We start from the raw sequence: 24,905 nt of genomic DNA, 5'->3' as shown, positions 1-24,905 counted from the left end.
GCAAAAATGATAGCATGGGACCCCTTTGGTCCCTGAACCCCAAGCAGGTCACTTGATTGGAAGCCGGTGAATGGCAGCAGAGAGTTTTCTGATGTGTAGCAGCGTCTGGAAGCAAGAAAAAAAATTACACACGCTCCTACACAGTTTTTGTGAGAAAACAGGGTGGTTTTTCTGATAATTTGCAGTTGGGGAGAAAGAGGAGAAGAGGACCCCAAAGCCTCTGGGACCCCCTGCGGTGGCAGGGGTTGTAGGAGTGATTGGTACGCCCATGTTCACAGCCATGCTCCTATTTGCTCCTATTTGTGAATGAGCACAGGCACACTGAAGGCATAGAGGAAAAAGCTGTGTATGAGCAGCTCTATGCTACTACAGGGGTTGGACAAAATAATGGAAACACCTAACATTTTGGCATCATAATCTTTGAACATGTTTTAACCTCTCCAGGACTGCCTAACGCCGATCGGCGTCAAGTCCTGGGACTGCAGTTTGCAGGAGATCGCGCGCAGGCTGCGCACGCATCTCCTGCTCGGGAGGTGGAGCTCCGCCCCACCTTCAGACTCCGAGTGGCGATTGCGCCGTCTTTACACATTGTACAGCGCTGCGATCAGCAGCAGCGCTGTACTGGGGACAGCCGTGTGACACGGCGGTCCCTCCTGACTGTCGGCGGTGATCAGCTGTCATAGGCTGAAGCCTATGACAGCTGATCACATGGATTGGCCAGCAGGGGGAGGGAGGGAGGGGGGAATACAAACAAATAAAGAAAAAATAGCAAAATGTATTAAAAAACAAACATTAAGTAAAAAATAAATAAACAAATAAACATCCGGGGGGTGATCTGACCCCACCAACAGAGAGCCCTGTTGGTGGGGAAAAAAGGGGGGTGGAATCACTTGTGTGCTGTGTTGTGCAGCCCTGCAGCTTGACCTTAAAGCTGCAGTGGCCATTTTCACAAAAATTAGCCTGGTTATTTTTTTTTTTATTATTATTTTTGTTATTTGATATGTTTAATTAAAATAATTTTGAGCGACCAAGTTCATCCTATGGTTCAAGAACTGTTTCCAGAGGGTAATGCCATATTTGAAGATGATAATGCCCAAATCCATACAGCTAGAATTGTTAAAGAATGGCACGAGGAACATTCTTATGAAGTTGAGCATCTCATCTGGCCACCACTATCCCCAGACCTCAACATTATTGAGCATTTATGGTCGTTATTAGAGATTCAAGTAAGAAGTCGATTTCCGCCACCATCATCTCTAAAAGAACTGGAGGGTGTTTTAACTGAAAAATGGGCTAAAATTCCTTTGGAAACAATTCACTATTTGTATGAATGAATACCTCAAAGAATTGAGGCTGTAATTGCTGCAAAAGGTGGACCTACACCATATTAAAATATATTCTGTTGATTTTCAAGGTGTTTCCATTATTTTGTCCAACCCCTGTAGATTGGTGCAGGCCATCTTGCGCCTGTGTAGTATGGCCACACGAACCTATTAGACAAGCCCTTGTGGAATAGATTTAGAGGGTCCCAGCACTGTAACAGAAAGCTTGATGGGGATGGGGAGGGTGGATAATCCAGAGGCTTTCTTCTACTGAAGTAAGTAACTTTTTCTCCAAATTTGCCTTCAGGTATATCTTAGACCAGCCTTTCTCAACCTTTTTACCCTGGAGGAACCCTGCAAATAACATTTGGATTTCAAGGAACCCCTGCAAACAATTATTTGATCTCGAGGAACCCCTGCATTTATTTTTCGAGAGGCATGGTCTTTAAAAGTAGGTGAGGCTGTTAATTTCACCTCCTATATTACACTGACACTTATTATACTGTGCTCATTATTATTCTGACCCCAGTTTAGTGGTTTTTTTTACAGTACCCCCTATTATAATGTGCTCTATTATACTTCTCTCGCCATAGGGTAAAATGCCAAGGAACCCCTGCAGAGTCCTCAAGGAACCCTGGTGTTCCAGGGAACCCTGGTTGAGAAAGACTGTCTTAGACAGTTACTGAAAAAAAAATAAGCTTGTACAGTATGTTTTGTTGCACAAACCTAATTACAGCTTCAATATGTGAGAGAAAGGGTTGAAAAGTACAGATCGCTAGCCAACCTAAATTAGGTGTAGCCACACCTTTTTAAAGTAGATCAATCACCCATATGCCACATTAACCCAAATATCACCACAGCAATTCCAGTACTCTGTGAGATTTTTTGGGCACTTGCACCAATGAACACTCTGCTGTATACATATATATATATATATGATGTATCTTTCCTTTAATTTAAAATCCTAACTCCAAAAACAGATCTAAATAAAATCATCTCATAGCTCAGTTGGCAGACATTAAAGGGAACCTGAACTGAGTAAAATTATTTAAAACTAGCCAACCCGCGTCGTAGCATACGCCGCATCTATCTATCTAATAGAGTACGTGCCTCAACCTTGAAGCAAGAAGAAGTAGGCTTTCCATGAGAAAATGTATGCGTGCTCAAACACCAAGTTTAACCCTAGCAAGTCTGGCTTTGCAAATCCGGCCTAATTGGCTATTCATGAGGCAATGCTCATGCAAATATGCTCTTGCTTTCGCATGCCAAACTATGCAGGGTCAAAAAAACAATACTGCAAAGTGCTCTCTCGCTGCCTGGGAACCACAGCGGCACCCCGGAGTGGGAGGCTGGGTGGCGCAGCCGCCCCCCCCTCCCCAAGCGTGGCCAGCGCTGGGGAGAGCCGTCCGCACCCACCTCCTAATATTAAAAACAGCCACTTACCTTAACGTCCATTGGGTTCTGCTACATGCGCATTAATTTTCTCATGGAAAGCATTTTGTGCAGTTTGTATCCTTTGGAGGCAGGTGGTGGATGGCTTGCTCCGGTGGTGTGAACCCTGGAGTGAGTGCGCCTGTCCCCCCCCCCCCTCTGGAGTGCTGTATGTGAGCCAGCCCTGAGCTCTAAAGCTCGGGGTGACCCATGCTTCTCTCCTTTCTCATGTGGTGCCCCCAAATTAATGCGCATGTAGCAGAACACAATGGACGTTAAGGTAAGTGCCTGTTTTTAATATTAGGAGGTGGGTGCAGACGGCTCTCCCCGGCGCTGGCCACACTTGGGGGGGGGGGGGTCGTCCACGCCACCCAGCCTCCCCCTCCGGGGTGCCGCTGTGGTTTCCAGGCAGTGAGAGAGCCTGGGACCCTGCGGTCCCCCCAGTTGTATAAAAAGGGGGCATTGGGAATCCTTCCCGTGGCGCTCCTGGAGGCCTGGAGCACACCAAAAACTGCTAGCAGATCCGCAAAATGCTAGCAGATTTTGAAACGCTTTTTCTTATTTTTCTGTAGCATTTCACCTAGCATTTTGCGGTTTTGTAAAGCGTTTTTGGTGTAGTAGATTTCATATATTGTCACAGTAAAGCTGTTACTGAACAGCTTCTGTAACAAAAACGCCTGCAAAACCGCTCTGAACTGCCGTTTTTCAGAGCGGTTTGCATTTTTCCTATACTTTACATTGGAGGCAGAAACGCCTCCGCAATCCAAAAAATGCCTCACCTCGGGAGTATGCGTTTCAGCAAACCGCCTCCCGCTCTGGTGTGCACCAGCCCATTGAAATACATTACCCAAGCGTATCCGCAGCCGCAAGTGGATCGCAAAACGCTGCCGAACCGCTCTGGTGTGCACTAAGCCGGATAGTGCTAATGTAGCATGTAGCAGGGTGACTGCTTTGTGGTATTGGTTTGTGCATGCATTTGCATGAGCATTGCCTCATGAATAGCCAATTAGGCCAGATTTGCAATGTCAGACTTGCTAGGGTAAGGCCTCTTTTCCATGGACTGTGAATAGGCAGTGAAATGGCTCTCAAACTCTCACCACTGCTTACTGCTGCCTGGTAACTGCTCACTGCTGCCTGGTAACTGCTTGCTGCTGCCTGGTAACTGCTTGCTGCTGCCTGGTAACTGCTTGCTGCTGCCTGGTAACTGCTTGCTGCTGCCTGGTATCTGCTCACTGCTGCCTGGTAACTGCTTGTTGCTGCCTGGTAACTGCTTGTTGCTGCCTGGTAACTGCTTGTTGCTGCCTGGTAACTGCTTGTTGCTGCCTGGTAACTGCTTGTTGCTGCCTGGTATCTGCTCACTGCTGCCTGGTAACTGCTTGCTGCTGCCTGGTAACTGCTTGTTGCTGCTTGGTATCTGCTCACTGCTGCCTGGTAACTGCTTGCTGCTGCCTGGTAACTGCTTGTTGCTGCCTGGTATCTGCTCACTGCTGACTGATAACTGCTTGCTGCTGCCTGGTAACTGCTTGTTGCTGCCTGGTATCTGCTCACTGCTGCCTGGTAACTGCTTGCTGAGCACACAGCTCAACAGTCCGTGGAAAAGAGGCCTTAAACTTGGTGTTTGAGCACGCATACATTTTCAAATGCGAAGTACTTCTTCTTCTTGTTTGAAGGTTGAGGCACTTAGTCTATTATATATATAGATAAACACATGATGTACCTGCAAATAATACTACATACTTACCTCGCCGCCAGTTTCTCTCAGATGCTCACCATTTTCTTCTTACAGTGATTCCTTTCAGTTCTGGCAAGATTTTGTCAGAACCGAAATATATCATTCGCTGTCAGTTATATATCAGTTCCTGTCAGTTAAAACTGAAAGGACAACTGATGAGCAAGGTAATTCCCATCTTTCCCTATGGCTCATGTAAGCAATAATACAGTTTAACAGTGTGCTCACCAGGAAGCTGTTATAGGGTAATAGCCCTTTCCAAAATGGAGGCCGGAGAATTCCATTGATCACAGTGGACAAACAGGACACAGGAGAGGAGAAAGAGATTTATGAGTAGACTACATGGGAGGTAAGAATGATGTGTTTATGTTTATTTTGAATTTGAATTTTCAGTTCAGGTTTGCTTTAAAGAGACACTGAAGTGAAAAAAAAATTATGATACAATGAATTGGTTGTGTAGTACGGATAATTACTAGAACATTAGTAGCAAATAAAATATTCTTGTATTTTTATTTTCAGTTATATACTTTTTTTTTATAACATTGCATTATTCTCTAATATTTGCAGTTTACACAGTACTCTCAGCATTCTAAATGATTTTACAGAGCAGGCCACTGAACTTTTGAACTTTCCTCTGCAGGAAACCAAACAATACAGTGCCAGACACTAGAGAAAACAAGCTTCAGAAGACAGAGCTCTCTGCGACTTTGAAGGTCGTGGAGCTCAATGGCTTTTTTGCATGGATAACAACTGGAGTTTCTTAACTCTTCCTGTACTGGAACCAATATTAAACTTGTGTCTCTGCCCCTAGTGTATTATTTCTTAGCTGTATTACACATACCAATCATTATAGCTTAATTTTTTTGTCGCTTCAGTGTCTCTTTAACCTTTTGGAGACCGACGTAGGTTGAATCTACACCCAGCAGGTGGTGCTGCTGCCCTGACTGGACATTCAACATCCGCGCTAACGAACCGTCCCGATGCGATCGTCCGCACCGGAGAGGGGAGATTAAGCTGTCATATGACAGCTGACATCTCTCCTCAGTGATCAGCAGCCATCACGTATGGATGCTGATCACGTGATCACTACGATCGCCGGCGGATCGTAGTGATCAATTTGACAGCTGCGGCCGTAGGGGGAAAAGAAGAGGATCCACTCACCTTCCTGCCGTTCCTGCGGCGATCGGCGCTCCCCACCGCTCTTGCCGGCATCTCTGCTCCTTCCGACCTCAGAGCCGGATCCCGGCTTGATGATGTCATCAAGCCGTGACCTGGAACTGACTGGCAGTAGGAGCAGAGATGCCAGCCAGAGCAGAGGGGACTGCTGCAGCTTGTCGCTGGAGCCTGATAGGTGAGTGAAGGGGTCTGCATGAAGGGGGGCCACCTGGCCACAATGGGAGGACACTGCCCAGCAAGACCCTGCAGGGATCCGGCTGCCCTAACCCCCCAAACGCGCCCCCCCCCCCTTTTCAGCAAAAACGCCTGGTCCTTAAGGGGGGTTAGGTGGCCGGTCCCAAAAGGGTTAAGCTACCTCTAAATATCTTTTTTTATTTGGTCATGTGACCTGAAGCAGCTCAAGTAAAGGCAGTGCATTAACATCAGAAGCGTTTTCCACAGTTACGGATGTTGGATCCCAACTGACACGGGAGTGTTTGTGTCACAGGAGCCCTAGTGGTCTGACCGCACTTAGCCTTCTAAACGGTGCCAGCGCACAGATCGTGCGAACTCTGGTCGCAGTCAATGCGCAGGAATCGTTAAGAATTAGCCGCAGACAACCCAGAAGGGGGCCTGTGAGACACGGGTAATTACAACGTACACACGATTCCACGGTAACTGCCACCACCACTGGTATGGGCCAGTGGACCCGATTTACTGACTGACTAGTCCTGCGAATAAAACGGTTAAACACACGGTATTCTGTCTAGCCAACAACAAACAAACAGTAGCGTATCTTCAGAGACCCGGGATCAGTTCTGTGTGTGCTGATAAGCAGGGTAGCGGACAGTGAATGACTTGGAGAAAGTCGTTTATTCACGCAATATAAATAATTAATATATACAGACAATTATTAAAATCATCAATTATTAAAACAGTAATAGCCAGTATAAAAAATAAAAGAAGGGAGAAAAATACTTAGTTCCTGGAAAGATGTCCTTTTTGTGGGAAAAATCAGAGTTCTGGGTTTCAATCAAAGTTCAGAGTTCAGACCAGGTGGATGCCAGCATATCCTCAAGCTGGCACCGATGAGTTCAAGATGTTTTCAGGGTGGAGGACACTGAGTTTGGCTCCTCTGCCATTCTTATGCCCCTGATTCAGTAGGAGGGAGTGAGGGCGGGCCCACACACCCCCTTAGAACATGAGATGAGTCCTCCCCTTGTCCTGGGGGACCAGAAATCATGCCTTAACCATATATGGGCTCTATCTCACAGAACCGTACAGGTCAGGGCAGATTTACTAATATTTTCAGGTCTGCCTCGATGTACCCAGCAGCCTGATACCAAACATAAGGGGTGGGACCCCTGTGGTATCATTAGGGCACTGTTGAACTGCCTAACGGGCAGTCTTTACCTCAGAAGGTTCTGAAATGTTCTCAGAACCAACGCCAGACCGGGCCCTACATGCTCTGTTAGTTTGGAGGGTCTGCCAGCCTGGCAACACAGAAAATATGATACATATAGCCGTTTATGGAATATGATCTACATTTGGGATTGATAGCAGGTCATTCCCAGGCAACGGCTCTTTGAAGTTTGGGGCAGCTAGCTAGGTGTCAGCTCCCCTGCTGGGAGGGAGCCAGAGGGTCTGGCTTTTCTCCCAACTAGATTGCTTCTGTCATGGTCTATACCTGATGGATGGGCCATCAGCACAGCTTGAAGCCAGGGACTCTCTGGGCCCAGGCTCATTAGCATATCAAAAGAGCCATCCAGCAGTTGGGCTGGTGCTATCTCTCTGCTGAGAGAAGACTTCAGCTGCCCCTACACACTCAACCCAGATTGTATCGATTTGAAGCGCAATCGATGCAGAGAATCGAGTGCGATCGCTTTTCTTCACGGGCGGTTACAGGACGCGCCTGCGGCCCCGCAACCGTCCGTGACAGTTTAGCTGCTGCTGGCTGCGCTGCTGTCAGATACAGTCCAACATGGCTTCAGTTCCCTCTCATCCAAGAGTCGGACCAAGGCAAACACTTCAGTCTCCTCCGGAAACCACACTGCACCATGCACTCCAATCTCCTCCGGAACCACACTGCACCATGCACTCCAATCTGCTCCGTAACCACACTGCACCATGCACTCCAATCTCCTCCAGAACCATACTGCATCATGCACTCCAATCTCCTCTGTAACCACACTGCACCATGCACTCCAATCTCCTTCAGAACCATACTGCATCATGCACTCCAATCTCCTCCGGAACCACACTACACCATGCACGCCAATCTCCTCTGGAACCACACTGCACCATGCACTCCAATCTGCTCTGTAACCACACTGCACCATGCACTCCCAATCTCCTCCAGAACCATACTGCATCATGCACTCCAATCTCCTCCGGAACCACACTGCACCATGCACTCCAATCTGCTCCGTAACCCCACTGCACCATGCACTCCAATCTCCTCCAGAACCATACTGCATCATGCACTCCAATGTCCTCCGTAACCACACTGCACCATGCACTCCAATCTCCTCCAGAACCATACTGCACCATGCACTCCAATCTTCTCCGGAACCACACTGCATCATGCACTCCAATCTCCTCCGGAACCACACTGCACCATGCACTCCAATCTGCTCCGGAACCATACTGCACCATGCACTCCAATCTGCTCCAGAACCACACTGCACCATGCATTCCAATCTCCTCCGGAAACCACACTGCACCATGCACTCCAATCTGCTCTGGAACCACACTGCATGATGCACTCTAATCTCCTCTGGAACCACACTGCACCATGCACTCCAATCTGCTCCAGAAACCACACTGCATCATGCACTCCAATCTGCTCCGGAACCACACTGCACCATGCACTCCAATCTGCTCCGGAACCACACTGCACCATGCACTCCAATCTCCACCGGAAACCACACTGCACCATGCACTCCAATCTCCTCCAGAACCATACTGCACCATGCACTCCAATCTCCTCCGGAACCGCACTGCACCATGCACTCCAATCTGCTCCGGAACCATACTGCACCATGCACTCCAATCTGCTCCAGAACCACACTGCACCATGCACTCCAATCTCCTCCAGAAACTACACTGCACCATGCACTCCAATCTCCTCTGGAACCACACTGCATGATGCACTCTAATCTCCTCTGGAACCACACTGCACCATGCACTCCAATCTGCTCCGGAACCACGCTGCACCATGCACTCCAATCTCCTCCGGAAACCACACTGCACCATGCACTCCAATCTCCTCCAGAACCACACTGCACCATGCACTCCAATCTGCTCCGGAACCATACTGCACCATGCACTCCAATCTGCTCCAGAACCACACTGCACCATGCACTCCAATCTCCTCCAGAAACTACACTGCACCATGCACTCCAATCTCCTCTGGAACCACACTGCATGATGCACTCTAATCTCCTCTGGAACCACACTGCACCATGCACTCCAATCTGCTCCGGAACCACGCTGCACCATGCACTCCAATCTCCTCCGGAAACCACACTGCACCATGCACTCCAATCTCCTCCAGAACCATACTGCATCATGCACTCCAATCTCCTCCGGAACCACACTGCACCATGCACTCCAATCTCCTCCAGAACCATACTGCACCATGCACTCCAATCTCCTCCGGAACCACACTGCACCATGCACTCCAATCAGCTCCAGAACCATACTGCACCATGCACTCCAATCTCCTCCGGAACCACACTGCACCATGCACTCCAATCTGCTCGGGAACCACACTGCACCATGCACTCCAATCTGCTCCGGAACCACACTGCACCATGCATTCCAATCTCCTCCGGAAACCACACTGCACCATGCACTCCAATCTCCTCTGGAACCACACTGCACCATGCACTCCAATCTGCTCTGGAACCACACTGCATCATGCACTCTAATTTCCTCTGGAACCACACTGCACCATGCACTCCAATCTGCTCCAGAACCACACTGCACTATGCACTCCAATCTCCTCCGGAAACCACACTGCACCATGCACTCCAATCTCCTCTGGAACCACACTGCACCATGCACTCCAATCTGCTCCGGAACCACACTGCACCATGCACTCCAATCTGCTCTGGAACCACACTGCACCATGCACTCCAATCTCCTCCAGAACCATACTGCACCATGCACTCCAATCTGCTCCAGAACCACACTGCACCATGCACTCCAATCTGCTACAGAACCACACTGCACCATGCACTCCAATCTGCTACAGAACCACACTGCACCATGCACTCCAATCTGCTCCGGAACCACACTGCACCATGCACTCCAATCTCCTCCGGAACCACACTGCATCATGCACTCCAATCTGCTCCGGAACCACACTGCACCATGCACTCCAAACTGCTCCAGAACCACACTGCACCATGCACACCAATCTGCTCCGGAACCACACTGCACCATGCACTCCAATCTACTCCGGAATCACACTGCACCATGCACTGCAAACTGCTCCAGAACCACACTGCACCATGCACTCCAATCTGCTCCGGAATCACCCTGCACCATGCACTCCAATCTCCTCTGGAATCACACTGCACCATGCACTCTAATCTCCTCCGGAACCACCCTGCACCATGCACTCCGAGTCCAGTCTCCTCCGGAAACCACACTGCACCATGCACTCCAATCTCCTCCGGAATCATACTGCACCATGCACTCCAATCTCTTCCGGAATCATACTGCACCATGCACTCCAATCTCCTCTGGAACCACACTGCACCATGCACTCACATCTTCAGCCATATGCAATTCACTTTTTCTCCTAGAAGACAATTTTCATCTTCTGTTTAAAATAACTTTTTAGCACTGCAAGTGAAAAAGTACTAAAAAGTAGGTAGAAAAGTACTGTCAAAATAATAAGTATTTTCTTGCTTGCTGGTGCCTTAAAAGGCATTGTATTGTTAAGGTGTGACATATCACCTTGGAAATAACATAGGAGAAAAAGTGAATTGCATGTGGCCCATTCTGTGGATGCATTTGGGCTGTCGCTAGCCCATCGGATCCTTTCCAATATGGCGTCAGGCCCCTTTAATCTAAGTGTCATTTGATCTTGGATCTCCTCTGGCACCACAATGTGCCATGTAGTTAGATTTTACATTGGTGGATGTGCATTGTAGGACAGCACTAGAGCATGCAATAATACTGGCCTTGCCCCCTCCAATTGGTGTACTTTTTCCCTCAGACATTTTCCTTATCATCAGTAACTGTGCCAACACCACCACTGCCTGTATGCTATAGTCCGAGGGTAATTTACAAAATGCTTCCAGCTGTCCATCACAGCAGGGTGGCAGTAGCATTTAGCCAGCCAAACATCGGTCCTGCTGCATAGAGTTTGCACATAGTGGTGGACAGCTACCAACAGCCGGATCTGGCACTCAGGGGATGAATGGGCAGTGAACGCGCACTTACAGTGATCTCTGAGCTGCCTGTCACTTAACGAATCTGCTGCTCACCAAGGAGCTTACAATCTAATTCCTGCCATCACTTCACTATCTGTCCTCAGAGGAGCCTACAGTCTAATCCCTTCCAAGTTTGGGGGGAGTTTAGGATTCTGTTGGTCGAGGGGCAGCTGGTGATAGTGGGCCTTGGGCGGTAAAAGGTACAAATCCGGCCCTGGTGGTGATTCAATATGTAGTCAATATTTACCTGCATGTCTGATCTCTTGACATTCCATACATCTTTAATTGGTTGGTATAAGGATTCACTCCTGTCATTGTACCTTCTGCTCATTTTGACGTTGGATCATAAATCATGTGTACAAGTCTTAAGGATGTAACAGAACTGAAGAATTAACATAAAGTTTAAGTACTCAAACAAGCTTTGCCAGTAAATTTTGAAAGAAACTCATTCAAAGTAAAGCAACATCTGGGCTCCTATGACAAAAGTTAGTCTTTCCCGGAAAAAAAGTGATACTTCCCTATTGTTTCAGCGCATGGAGCTGAAAGTCTTTAAGTGGTAATTCAACTTCAATATTTGCATAGTCGTGAACTCGGCTGGATGTACTGTTAAAGCCCATTGAGTAATCACAGGGAGTCAATTGTTACACTCCTTAATTATATACTAGAGACTCTTATTAAAGCTCACATCATTCCCTGACAGTACTACACAGAGGTTACAGCAGGTGGCTTACAAACTGCAGAACTTCAGTCTGGACATGGGGAACATAGCTCTACCAAAGTGTTTTAAATGTTGCCGGAAAAAGGAAGAACAAGCTGATGTAAGTCATTGTGATACATCTTCTGTACAGTCTTTTGCTGCATTTATTTTGCATTTATTATGTTGTATTTAACCTGCAGGGTGATTTTTTTTCTTTCTATGCTACAGTGTTTCCCTGCAAATAACACAAAGTTTTATATTGATTTTCAGGGGAGTGGGTCTTAATTTGCCACAATCAACAATCTACATTTATCCAGTCTTGTCATCACATTCTGCAGCAAACCTTAAAAGACAACTGAAGTGAGAAGAATATGGAGGCTGCCATATCTATTTCCTTTTAAATAATACCAGTTGCCTGGCAGCCCTGCTGATCGATTTAGCTGCAGTAGTGTATGATTAACACCAGAAACAAGCATGCATCTAATCTTGTTAGATCTGACAATAATGTCAGAAACACCTGATCTGCTGCATGCTTGTTCAGGGTTTATGGGTGAACATATTAGAGGCAGGGGATCAGCAGGCAAGCCAGGCAATTGGTATTGCTTAAAAGGAAATAAATATGGCAGCCTCCATATCCCTCTCACTTCAGTTGTCCTTTAAATTTTATCATGAGTTTCTTGTCACTCTTTTTTCAATGTACTACAAACTACTACAATGACACTTCCAACCCTTATTATTTTGGATCTAGTTGCTGTCTGCTATCCTTGGTGATGGGTCTACCTCCCTGTCCTGCTGCATTCTATTGCCAATTGATTCAACTTTTGTACATATACAGCAGAGGCATAACTAGGGTGCAGTGATGAGCAAAAATGCTAATATTCTTTTTGCATTCATTTTCGGGAGAAGAAAGTTCAATTTTCGAGCAAAAATGTAATAGCAACAATATAGATTTATCTGCATTCTCATGGCAGAAATGTTCACGGCAAACATATAATTTTATGTAATGAAAGCTATTTTTGCAAAGTTTTAAAAAATAGCATTTTCGGTGCAAAAATGACCGGCAAAAATTTGCAAGCAACACTGCTAAGGTGCACCCAGCCTCCCCCCCCCCCAAAAAAAAAAAATTGTGAGGCCCCAGGCTTTATAAAACATGCCTTTGCCCATAAGTGCGGCCTGCTACAGTGACCCTCCCCCCCCTTTCCCCTCGGGCTCTGCTTTATGATTGCAGTGCAGTGAGCACATATTTATTTATGTCACTGCTGCTCCACGCCTTCCTCTTCATTCTGCAGCATGGCAATATGCACCAACTGTCCTCCGCAAGGCCCTGATGATGTTATGCGACATGCATCCGGTAAAATTGGTAGGCGCTGATGCGCTCCAGAGTGCAGAAGAGGGAGTGGCGCTGCATAAACACTGCTTTGCATAAATGGGGGATAGAGAATGGATAGAGAGTGACGGGCCCCCTTAGCTTTGCCCTTCCCCATGCAGGGGTTGTGGGTGATGTTTTTACTTCCATGATGTATGCTGTAGCTGCCTGGACACGATTTAAATTTACATTTCTATTAACTGTAAATAGGCCTCCTAGAAAGCGAAAGTTGCATCTGCTGCATAGTTATATGTACCGTACCTTACACATTCTCATCATTCATTACACATTGTTACTGAATTAGTGTAATACTTGAGGAATATGCCAGACAACAATATAGAAATGGAATAAATATAGGAACACAGAACAAAATGGCATGTAACTTTGATTGCTAAATACAGTATTAAAATAGATTCGGATGCATAAAATGTACTCTGAGAATTTTAAAAGGAATGTCTGAGCAAATATGAATACGCCGGAGGATAGGCATATTGGATACAATCCATAATTTCTGTAACGCTTATTTTAAGATTCTCTGAGTACATTTTATGTATTGCAGGCTATTTTAATATAGGTAGCAGTACAAGCTAGGTTTTACGGTACATTTTGTCTCTGATAAAACCTCTTTTGCATTGCATTTTTTGCTCTTCAATATGCTTTTTCTTTGTTTTGCTGTTTGTTTTTGTTTTTTTATTTCTGGAATTACTCATACAGTTTTGAAACATTTTGCAGTGGATCTCAGGGCATGCTATTCCTGCAAGTTAATAAACTTACAGTTATTACAGTTCACTTAATATATACAGTGCACTTAATAAACTTACAGTTGAGCCATTCAATAGTCACATGAAAGGCATTTTCTTTCTGGAGAATATTCCAGGGTTAATAAGCAGTTAGCATAGAGATATGAGCAACTAAGCACCAGTTTGAGACCTCTTTACCAATAACATAGAGATAGAGAATGCACCCCCCCCCCCCCCGCAAAAAAAAAAAAAAACGTAGTGAGGCACCAATCTTTATAAAACCTGCCTCTGCCTGTAAGTGCGACCTGCTACTGTGACCCCCCCCCCCACCCACCTTTCCTGCGTGTATCAAAAAAGGGCATCTGGAAAGAAGGGCGCAGGATATAGCCGAAATTATAAGTTGTAATGTAAAACAACATTTTTCGTTTATAGCTTATAAAATATAGTGCTAAATCGGTTCAATAAACGGATATGAAACAGCAAAATACTGTCTATAACAACAAACGAATTCAGAAATGAAACGTCAAATAGCGTCTGTAACAAAAAACGATATGTACACTTGTATTAGGCATAGTAATACAATGGTAGATTTTACAGGTATTTTACTGCAATTATACCTAACTGTAGGCTCTCCCTATCCCTATCCCTAACACCTAGACCCCCCCCCCCCCCTTGGTGTAAATATACATAATTTAATAAATTGTGTATTGTACAAATCTTGTACTGTAACTATACCTATCCCTACTCTCACACAGAACCCTCCCTGTACCTATCCCTATCCCCTAGACCCCCCTGGTGGTGCCTAACCCTAACCACCCCCCTGGTTGTGTATATGGTACTGTAACTATACCTATCCCTACTCTCACACAGAACCCTCCCTGTACCTATCCCTAACCCCTAGACCCTCCTGGTGGTGCCTAACCCTAACCACCCCCCTGGTTGTGTATATGGTACTGTAACTATACCTATCCCTACTCTCACACAGAACCCTCCCTGTACCTATCCCTAACCCCTAGACCCTCCTGGTGGTGCCTAACCCTAACCTCCCCTGGTGGTGCCTAACCCTAAGACCCCCCTGGTGGTGCCTAACCCTAACCACCCCCCTGGTGGTGCCTAACCCTAACCACCGCCCCTGGTGGTGCCTAACCCTAACCACCCCCCTGGTGGTGCCTAACCCTAACCACCGCCCCTGGTGGTGCCTAACCCTAACCACCCCCTGGTGGTGCCTAACCCTAACCACCGCCCTGGTGGTGCCTAGCCCTAACCACCCCCCTGTTGGTGCCTAACCCTAAGATCCCCCTGGTGGTGCCTAACCCTAAGACCCCCTGGTGGTGCCTAATCCTAAGACCTCCCTGAACCATCCCCCTGGTCATGCCTAACCCTTACCTTCCCCACTGCACAAACACCCTTACACACATATAAACAATAATATATTTAAACCTTAAAATACTTCACTATAAATAACATGAATAGAATAATTTATATATTTGTAATAGAATAAATAGCGTTAAAATCACATACACATTAATAATATTATAAATAGAAAAAGGTATATATATATATATATATATATATATATATATATATATATATATATATATATATATATATATATTAGAATAGATAGCCTTACAATCACGTACGCATTAAAAATCTTAAAATAACGGTAATATTAAAAGCGATATATTAGAAAACTATATCAACGCATTATAAGTGTAAAAAACAGAGTTAATACCAAAAGCGACGTATTTCCAATAGAACAAGGTTGAAAACGATATTTAAGCATTATGCGTATGAAAACAAATTTTTTATGGTAAAATAAGTGTAAACGATAATTTACTTGTTAATAGAGATGGCCTGAACGGTTCGCCGGCGAACGGTTCCCAGCGTTCGCGTTCGCCATGTAAGGCGAACTTTTCCGGTAGTTCGGTTCGCCCCCATAGTGCACCATTAGGGTCAACTTTGACCCTTTACATCACAGTCAGCAGGCACATTGTAGCCAATCAGGCTACACTCTCTCCTGGAGCCACTTCCCCATTATAAAAGGCTTGTATGCCTGCATTAATTAGAGAAGGGACAGATGCTGGCAGACTCCCATAGGGAAAGATTATTTAGGCTCTTGTAGGCTTCTTAGCTTGCTCCTGGCTGATTCTTATTGCTAAAATAGCACCCCACAACAGCTCTTTTGAGAGCTAATCTTGTTCTTGTGATCTATTTTTTTTTCCTGTGTGTCTCATGGACACTTGTGTTGCATAGACACCCTTGCTAATTCATACTGTGTGTGTGCCACTGCCAGCCAGGCCAAGCACATTCAGTGACTACCTGTGTGTGGGACAGGTGCACATTGTAATACCCAGTTCTGCATATACCTACCTGTTGTGTTCAGTGAACCCACCTCATCACTGCATATACCTACCTGTTGTGTTCAGTGAACCCACCTCATCACTGCATATACCTACCTGTTACAGATTTAGTGTGATGCTTGCGGAATATGCCAGGCAACAATATAGAAATGGAATAAATATAGGAACACAGAACAAAATGGCAATTTGCAGCTTTTTTTTTTTTCAATTATTTTTATTGAAATTTTTTGTTTAACAAAGCTTGTAACAATTTCAACATTGTCATCAATTATTCTTGGTGTTACAATACACAGCTAAAGATACAATTGATTAAGTAGCAGTTTATCTTAAACTTAAAGAAATAGGAGTGTAACCGCCCCTATGTGTTATTATTATATAACCAAAAAGAGAGAGCTAGAAAGAGAAAGTAAGTGAAAAAGAATAGAAGTAAAGAAGAATGAAGAAGAAAGATGAGAAGAAGAGAACAAGAATGTACATTTGGTCCAGGTTTATCTCCATTACGATACATCGTAACTTTAATATATTCGTAGATCTTGAAGATATACATATCAAATCCATGCAAGCATAGATTTATTTACAAATACATAGATATATCCAAATGATAGCCAAAGCATCACTATAAGCATCAATGAAGGCAATAAGTGCAACTATTGCCTGACTCCAAGGGTGTTATACACTTATGTATGATTGATTACTAAGAATCTGAATATTACTATTATTATTTAGTATTTATATAGCGCCGACATATTTCGCAGCGCTGTACAGTATATATATATTATCTTGTCACTAACTGTCCCTCAAAGGAGCTCACAATCTAATCCCTACCATTGCCATATGTCTATATTATGTAGTGTAAGTACTGTAGTCTAGGGCCAATTTTTTTAGGGGCAGCCAATTAACTTATCTGTATGTTTTTGGAATGTGGGAGGAAACCGGAGTGCCCGGAGGAAACCCACGCAGACACGGAGAGAATATACAAACTCTTTGCAGATAGTGCCCTGGCTGGGATTCGAACCAGGGACCCAGCGCGGCAAGGCGACATAGCTAACCACTACGCCACCGTGCTGCCCATAAACTAGGCAAATTATGTACCAGGCAGGTTGTGTACTAAGCAGGATGTGTAATTTGCAGCTTTTTAAACATTTAGCTTTGATTGCTGCTATATATTAAAATATCACAGAGGTGCTTAGTGTTACACTAATCTGCAGCTGTTGTATACTACGTTTTTTTACTGCCTGATAAAGCAGGGTTACGCCTGTGAAACGCGTTGCACAATGGGTATATGTAAAACTTTTCACTTTTGAAATCGACAGTTTGTTTACTTGAGGAGGTAAGTCCACCACTACCTCCTTTTTATTTATGTTTTTAAAAAATTTAGTGGATTTTATTCTTTTGGCTCCTCTGTTCCCCTCATACTGTATATTAAAATAGACTAGGCTGCATAAAGAATACATTTAAAGAATTAATAAGAATGCCAGAGCAAATATGGATTGCATCCAATACGCCGTAGGATAGGCATATTGGATACAATCCATAATTGCTGTAACGCTTATTTTAAGATTCTCTGAGTACATTGTATGTATTCCAGGCTATTTTATTTTATGTAGCAGTACAAGCTAGGTTTTAGAGTACATTTTGTCATTTTGTCATTTTGTCATTTGTCATTTGTCATTTTGACATTTTGTTAAAACTCCTTTTGCATTGCATTTTCTGCTCTTCAGTATGTTTTTTGTTTTGTTTTGTTTTTCTGGAATTATTCATCAACTTGGGATACAGTTGTTAAACATTTTGCAGTGGATCTCAGGGCATGCTATTCCTGCAAGTGATGGCTCACTTAATAAACTTACAGTTGAGCCATTCAATAGTCACATGAAAGCCATTTTCTTTTTACAGTAAATGCCAGGGATAATAAGCTGTTAGCATAGAGATATGAGCAACTGAGCACCAGTTTGAGTCCTATTTACTAATAACATAGAAATAGAGAATGCAGAGGTTATCACTGCACCTGGGACCTTCAATCAGAGGGCCCCAGTTGAATCTTCCTTAAAGGGAAACTGACATGAGAAGGATATGGAGGCTGGCATATATATATATATATATATATATATATATATATATATATATATATATATATTTTAAAGGAACTCTAAAGTCAAAATGAGAAATCAGTTTAAACTACCTGGGGCTTCCTGCAGCCCCCTGGAGTCATTCTGTGCCCACGGCATCCGTTCAAGACTTCGAGTCCCTCCAGCAAGCAGCAGCAACCCCACAAAGCTGACCGCCTACCCTCCTCCGCATCGCGCTTTTGCTTCTGGGAGCGTCCTGCGCTTGCGCTACTGCGGGACTGGCCAGCTTTGAGGGGGTTGCCGCTGCTTGATGGAAGGATGGCACAGGATGACTCCAGGGTGCTACAATAAGCCCCAGGTAAGTTAAACTGATTTTTGATTTTGACTCAAGTAACCCTTTTAACAATGCACATTGCCTGAATGCCCTGCTGATCATCTGCCTCTAAAACGTTTAGCCATAGCATGCAAATCAAATGTTTCTAATACAAATCTGACAACATTAGCTGCTTGCTTGTTTTAAGTGTGGGATTCAGAACCTACTTACCAGAAAGATGAGCAGAACTGCCATGCTAGTGGTATTGTATTAAAAGGAAATAAATATGGCAGCCACCATTTGTCTCTCACTTCAGGTTCCCTTCAAGCTGCTGCAAAAGCTCTTCAATGGTGCTATAGCGGTCGCCAATATGTGGGTTTGAAATACTATCTGTTAACCCCCCTGGCGGTATGAAAAATTCCGCCAGGGGGCAGCGCAGCAGTTTTTTTTTAAATCATGTAGCGAGCCCAGGGCTCGCTACATGATAGCCGCTGCTCAGCGGCATCCCCCCGCCCGCTTCAATCGCCTTCGGCGATCTCCGATCAGGAAATCCCGTTCAACGAACGGGATTTCCTGGAGGGCTTCCCCCGTCGCCATGGCGACGGGGCGGGATGACGTCACCGACGTCAGCGACGTCGGGACGTCATTGGGAGTCCCGAACCACCCCTCGGCGCTGCCTGGCACTGATTGGCCAGGCAGCGCACGGGGTCTGGGGGGGGGGGGCCGCGCGCCGCATCAGATAGCGGCGATCGGGCGGGGGCCAGCGGCGATCAGAGTGCAGGCGCAGCTAGCAAAGTGCTAGCTGCGTACAGCAAAAAAAAAAAAAATGAAAATCGGCCCAGCAGGGCCTGAGCGGCACCCTCCGGCGGCTTACCCCGTGTCCAGCACGGGGTTACCGCTAAGGAGGTTAACAAACTTATATAAAAACGGTACTGCTTGTTACCCCTTTCTACTGTGTTTTATACCTCCATGATGCTAGATGATCAAAACCCTGTCATGTTCTTCTATTTAGCATGTAATGCTTATTAGCTGGACTGGTGTATGATGTATAAGTTAACAGGCATAGTAAAGTACATAGAAAAACCTAACCCACCAAAAAACATTAGCGATATAAAGAGACATAAATTTTATTTAATTCTGTACAGACTACAATGTACAGTATATATACCCTTCTGGAAAATCTGAAATTGACAAGGACATACATTAATAAGCCCTTTAAGCTTTTACTATATCTGCATAATTAGAATCTTTACTTTACCATATCATACTACACATAGATCATGGACATTGGAAGTCAGATTACGTATCAACTGTACTTGACATTTATAACAGGTGCCTGCCAGTGGAATTCTCCTTTAGATGTACCGTTATTGGATCTCTCATATGGCAGGGAGAACATGGTGACTATAATATTAAAATCTGAGCCAGGTTATCTAGTCATTAGACTGATCATCATTATATAAGTGACAGATGCTGACAGATGACAAAGTACTGTACTTTGTACTACTTTGGTCATTTTGCAGCTAGGAAGGATGCTGTAGCGGTAGTCCTTCGTAGATAAAAAGCAAAAACAGGGTTAATTACCACACTGAAGAAACTCTGAAAGTACTTCCTGAAAATTACTTTTTTTTCTAGGACAATGCTTTTCCCTTGCATGTACATACAGAACGCACTACCAGATGAATGGTAGAGTTACATAGACTGCTATGAGAGAACAGAGTGACAGATTAAGACTTTGGTAGAATGTGGACATGTAATGCTGGGAATACACGGCTCGATTCTGAGCCATTTAGATGGCTCAATAGATCATTTCTGACACGTCCGATCTCCCACCCGATCATTTCCCTGCTGGATTCCACATTGAGGACAATGCAAAAAGATAAGAAAAACGAGCGATAGATAAAATAATCTCCTGTTGAATTGAATGGGGAATCGATCAAGCGGGAGAATTGAGCAGCAAAATCGAGCTGTGTATGCTTAGCATAAGACCAATTTGAGGGCAAGATAACAAGTACCACCGAGGATCAGAGGACTAGTGGATTTTAGCTACATGTAATGCTGCAAAGATGCGATTATCTCACATCAGACTTGATTCATCAAGCTGTGCTGCTGGAGCAGCGAAGCTTAATAAGAGCTACGCAAACTCAGCACACGCTATGCTGCAGTAGTGACTTGACAGGCAGCTTGTTGGGTCAATCAAAAGCTGGGATCACGTCCATTAAAGCCACTGGACCCAACAAGGCTCAGGGCGAGATGAATGGAGCGTCCATTAGTAACAAGGAGCATGCGTAAGTTACCAGAGCACGCTATGTTGCAATACTACAGCATACCGTGCGCTGAGCTCGCGCTCCTCTCATTAAGCTGCACTGCTTTAGTAGCACAGCTTGATGAGTCAAGCCCATCATCTGTTCTTTTAGGTAAGAGATTGTGTTGAACAGAAAATTTCATGAATATATAAATTTCTGTACCACAGAAACAGGAAGTGATTGCAGCGAATTGAATCTAGGGAGCTGCTGAATTAACAGGTAAATTGATTGGCAAAGCCTAGTTTGATGTTGAGGATTTCACTTCATGTTTCTCTTGTGCAGAAATTTGCATATTCGTGGTATTTACTGTTCAGCAAAATCTCTCAAATAATTGTTTTCACTTAAAGGACAATTTCAAAAATTTTAATTTTTTTAAAAAGTGCATACATACATTTATCCCTGAGTAAAATGCACTATAAATTACCTTTTCCCTATGTCCCTGACACTTATTATTAGATAGTGAAAGGCAGACAGATCTGTCAGGTTTTGGACCATTCCATTTACTCATAGGATATTTTCAGTTATTTATTTATTTACAGAAGCACAAAAGGAGAGGGTGGTCCACTGTGTCGAAAGCGGAAAAGAGAGATCTAGGAGGATGAGACTAGAGCAAAGGCCTTAAGTTTTAACAGTTGCCAGGTCATTACTTTGAGTACTAGACAATTGTAAAGAGGCGCCCTAATCGTAGATAAAAGCATCTAAAAACAGTTTAAAATTGACAAAAACGTGAGGTAGCTTACCTCAATGACGACAAATCTTTGTAATAATCAAAAGATTTAGTTATAGCACAGACAACGCGTTTCGCGGGTCCAAGCCCGCTTCCTCAGGCAAATACAAGTGCCTACATCAGCAAAAACAAGACTCCTCCTCAATATACCAGTACTAGTAGGGTACATACATTTATAACATCAATGTCACACATGTATTTAAATCATTATATAGTTTAACATTTGAGATATCATAGCTCTTGGCACTTAGAAGCACCAAGAGCTCTAATACAGTAGCTGTATTTTAGGTGGATACGTTTTTGTCAATTTTAAACTGTTTTTAGATGCTTTTATCTACGATTAGGGCGCCTCTTTACAATTGTCTAGTGCAACTTGTACCCCCATACGTGTCCCGTTTGAGGGGTGGAGACAGACCACGCGTGGTGTACACCACGGTGGACACCTGTCCCCTTTCTTTTACCCAAGGAGTGCGACCGCATCCAGGTTCTCGGTGACCTCCCCGTGTGGAGTCGGGTTTATTGTCTGCACCTGCTTCCTGCGGTTGGTTGCCCCTCTGCAACCCACCTTTGTGAGTAGATTTTCACTTACTACAATTACCCGATTGTTTTGACGTACTGCACCATTGGGCTCCCCGTTTCTGTTCCCTGTGTCCTTTTTCAGAAGGTGTCCTGACACCCACTAATTACTTTGAGTAGGGCAGTTTTGGTTGAGTGGCTGGGATGGAATCCAGATTGGAGATTGTCAAACAGAGAATTAGCTGTGAGGTGATGGACTAAGTCAGAGTCCCTGTGACAGTGAAGTCAAGTAGTTTGGAAGAGAAGGGGAGGGCTTGCTTAAGTGTGTGGATGGAAAGATGCCTTTAGTGAGAGAAAGGTTGAAGGATACATAAGTAATGAGGTAAGAGGGAATGGGGTAGAGGGGGCATATAGTGAGATGAGATTTAGAGATGAGAGAGGAGACACTGTCAAACTTCCAAAATAGTTTGCAAACAAATAGGGAAGCTGGATGATATCTTTCTATAGATCCTTTATAGGGAGTGATTTGTAAAGAAATATTGAGAATAACATTAATGCAAAAAGGGCAACGAGGAAAAAAGGGTGACTGGTGATGTAGAAACAAGGTTTTTTTTTTCAGCTCACTAGTACCTGTACCGAACCCTGTATCTACTGATGCCTAACCTTAACCACCTACCCCCTCGGCTAGCCTTAACCACCTTAACCACCTAGCCTTAACCACCTAGCAGAAAATGGCTTCTGAGAGCAGGAAAGAGATAAAAAAGGGTCAATAGTTAATAGATTTTAGCTATGGCATACTTCTACGAATGTGTCATTGAGCAAAAACAATAAAACAGTTAAAACCTAAAAAGAAGTTTGAAACATAAAATAAAACCATGGAAGATAGATACAAACATTTATTTCATTAGTGTATTTTCGTCTCGTGTGTCCTTTAACCACCTTGTTCCAATCTTCTGAAAAAAAAAATAAAAAAATAATTTTCAGGTGCCACGGGTGTGCATATTTTCCCTTAAAGTTGATATTCCACCAATAGTGGGCACTCAAATTTCCTGGAGCACTGAGAATTTCCCACGAGGAGATAATAGGAAATCTGTCAGCTTTTTACCACCTATTGTAGGTGACAGTGACATGAAAAAAGAACTTGATGGTGCATTTTACTCTGGGAGAAATCAACCTTTTATATGAATGTATTTTAAATATTAACATTTTTCACATTGGTAGTTCTTTCAATAATTTGTGCCTAAAGGAATTTTTTATTTTCAAAGTTTTATGTCATACTAAAATCTTCTCACTGTCGTCTTCTGTTAGGATAACATGAGTGTGGGAAGTAATAACCAGGAGACGAGCAACAATCAGGAAGTAGAGCGAGAATTTTGGTCTAGCAAAACGGACTACCTGCTGTCTCTGGTGGGATATGCAGTAGGTCTCGGAAATGTCTGGAGATTTCCGTACCTTGCATTTAAGCATGGTGGAGGTAATATGACAGCAAATCTTACCTGTAGGAAATAGAGATGGTTAAAATATCAATGTGTTTTCTCATGCCGGTATAATTTTGCAAGTATTTTTATCTGTGCAAAAATATGTGTTCTCATGACCATATATATTACCCAATACTCTCATCTGTATGCAAATGTAACATTTTTACAAGAAATTATGGAGAAACAGAAATGTCCATATTTGTTGATTACTAGTTTTAGTAATAATTTGATTTAAAGGTCATCCAAGGGGACATGTGACATAATGAGATAAACATGTGTATGTACTGTGCCAGGTACTCAAATGACTATGCTGCCTTCTTTTTTTTTTCTGTGCCTGAAAGAGTTAAACATCAGGTATGCAAGTGACAGTTTCTGTTTGGGTTGGGACTGGATTGGACTACAACGTAACCCTCACTGTTGAGGAATTATTGCCATAAAACATTTTCTTGGCAGTAAAGGCTTCTGAGAACAGGAAAGAGATAAAAAGCTCACAGTGTCGAAATAGAGAGAAACTGTCAGCTGCACACCTTAGTGGTTAACATTTTCAGACAAAAAAAGAAAAAGAAACACAGCCTAGTTATTGGTATGCTTAGCCCTGTAGATACACATGTCTATATCATCGTGTCACATGTGACTTAAAGAAGAACTCCAGTGAAAATAATGTAGTAAAAAAAGTGCTTCATTTTTTACCATAATTATGTATAAATGATTTAGTCAGTGTTTTCTCATTGTAAAATCTTTCCTCTCCCCAATTTACATTCTGACATTTATTACATGGTGACATTTTTACTGTGGGCAGGTTATGTAGCTGCTCCTAGCTGTTTTGGCTGTTAGAGACAGCTGTAAACAGCTAATTCCTGTCTCTGAACATTGTTACATTGTAGCAGTTTGCCCAGAGTACCATGGTATTCAGAGCTTCTTGTGGGAGGGGTTTCAGCACAAAATCAGTCACACGGCGCCCCCTGATGGTCTGTTTGTGAAAATCATTATATTTCTCATGTAAAAGGGGGTATCAGCTACTGATTGGGCTAAAGTTCAATTCTAGGTTGGAGTTTCTCTTTAAGGTATACTTTAAATACCTCTTAAATAACAATGAGTGATTTTAATACAACAAATGTTATTTATCTTATTTTAAAGAATTTGATCAAAGGGGAGCTGCATGTATGTTCAAAGAGATTGTATGTTCTCTCCATGTCTGTGTGGATTTCTTATAAGCAGGTTTAGTTTCCTCTTTCAGGTTTACTCCCAC

The 24,905-nt window shown here is 43.9% G+C and overlaps 1 protein-coding gene across 1 annotated transcript in view; it reads left to right on the top strand.

Annotated features, from left to right (window-relative positions):
* The first annotated feature begins 11,787 nt into the window (after nucleotides 1-11,787).
* Nucleotides 11,788-24,905, top strand: part of LOC137528274 (sodium- and chloride-dependent neutral and basic amino acid transporter B(0+)-like) — a 77,567-nt gene continuing 64,449 nt past the window's right edge. The window contains exons 1-2 of the mRNA XM_068249567.1: nucleotides 11,788-11,902; nucleotides 23,487-23,652. Of these exons, the coding sequence (XP_068105668.1) occupies nucleotides 11,840-11,902; nucleotides 23,487-23,652 (229 nt within the window). The 5' untranslated portion in view covers nucleotides 11,788-11,839. The remainder of the gene's footprint in view (nucleotides 11,903-23,486; nucleotides 23,653-24,905) is intronic.

This window comes from Hyperolius riggenbachi, chromosome 8 (genome assembly GCF_040937935.1).
Source record: "Hyperolius riggenbachi isolate aHypRig1 chromosome 8, aHypRig1.pri, whole genome shotgun sequence".
NCBI lineage: Eukaryota > Metazoa > Chordata > Amphibia > Anura > Hyperoliidae > Hyperolius > Hyperolius riggenbachi.
This window is presented reverse-complemented; position numbering and strand designations above follow the sequence as displayed.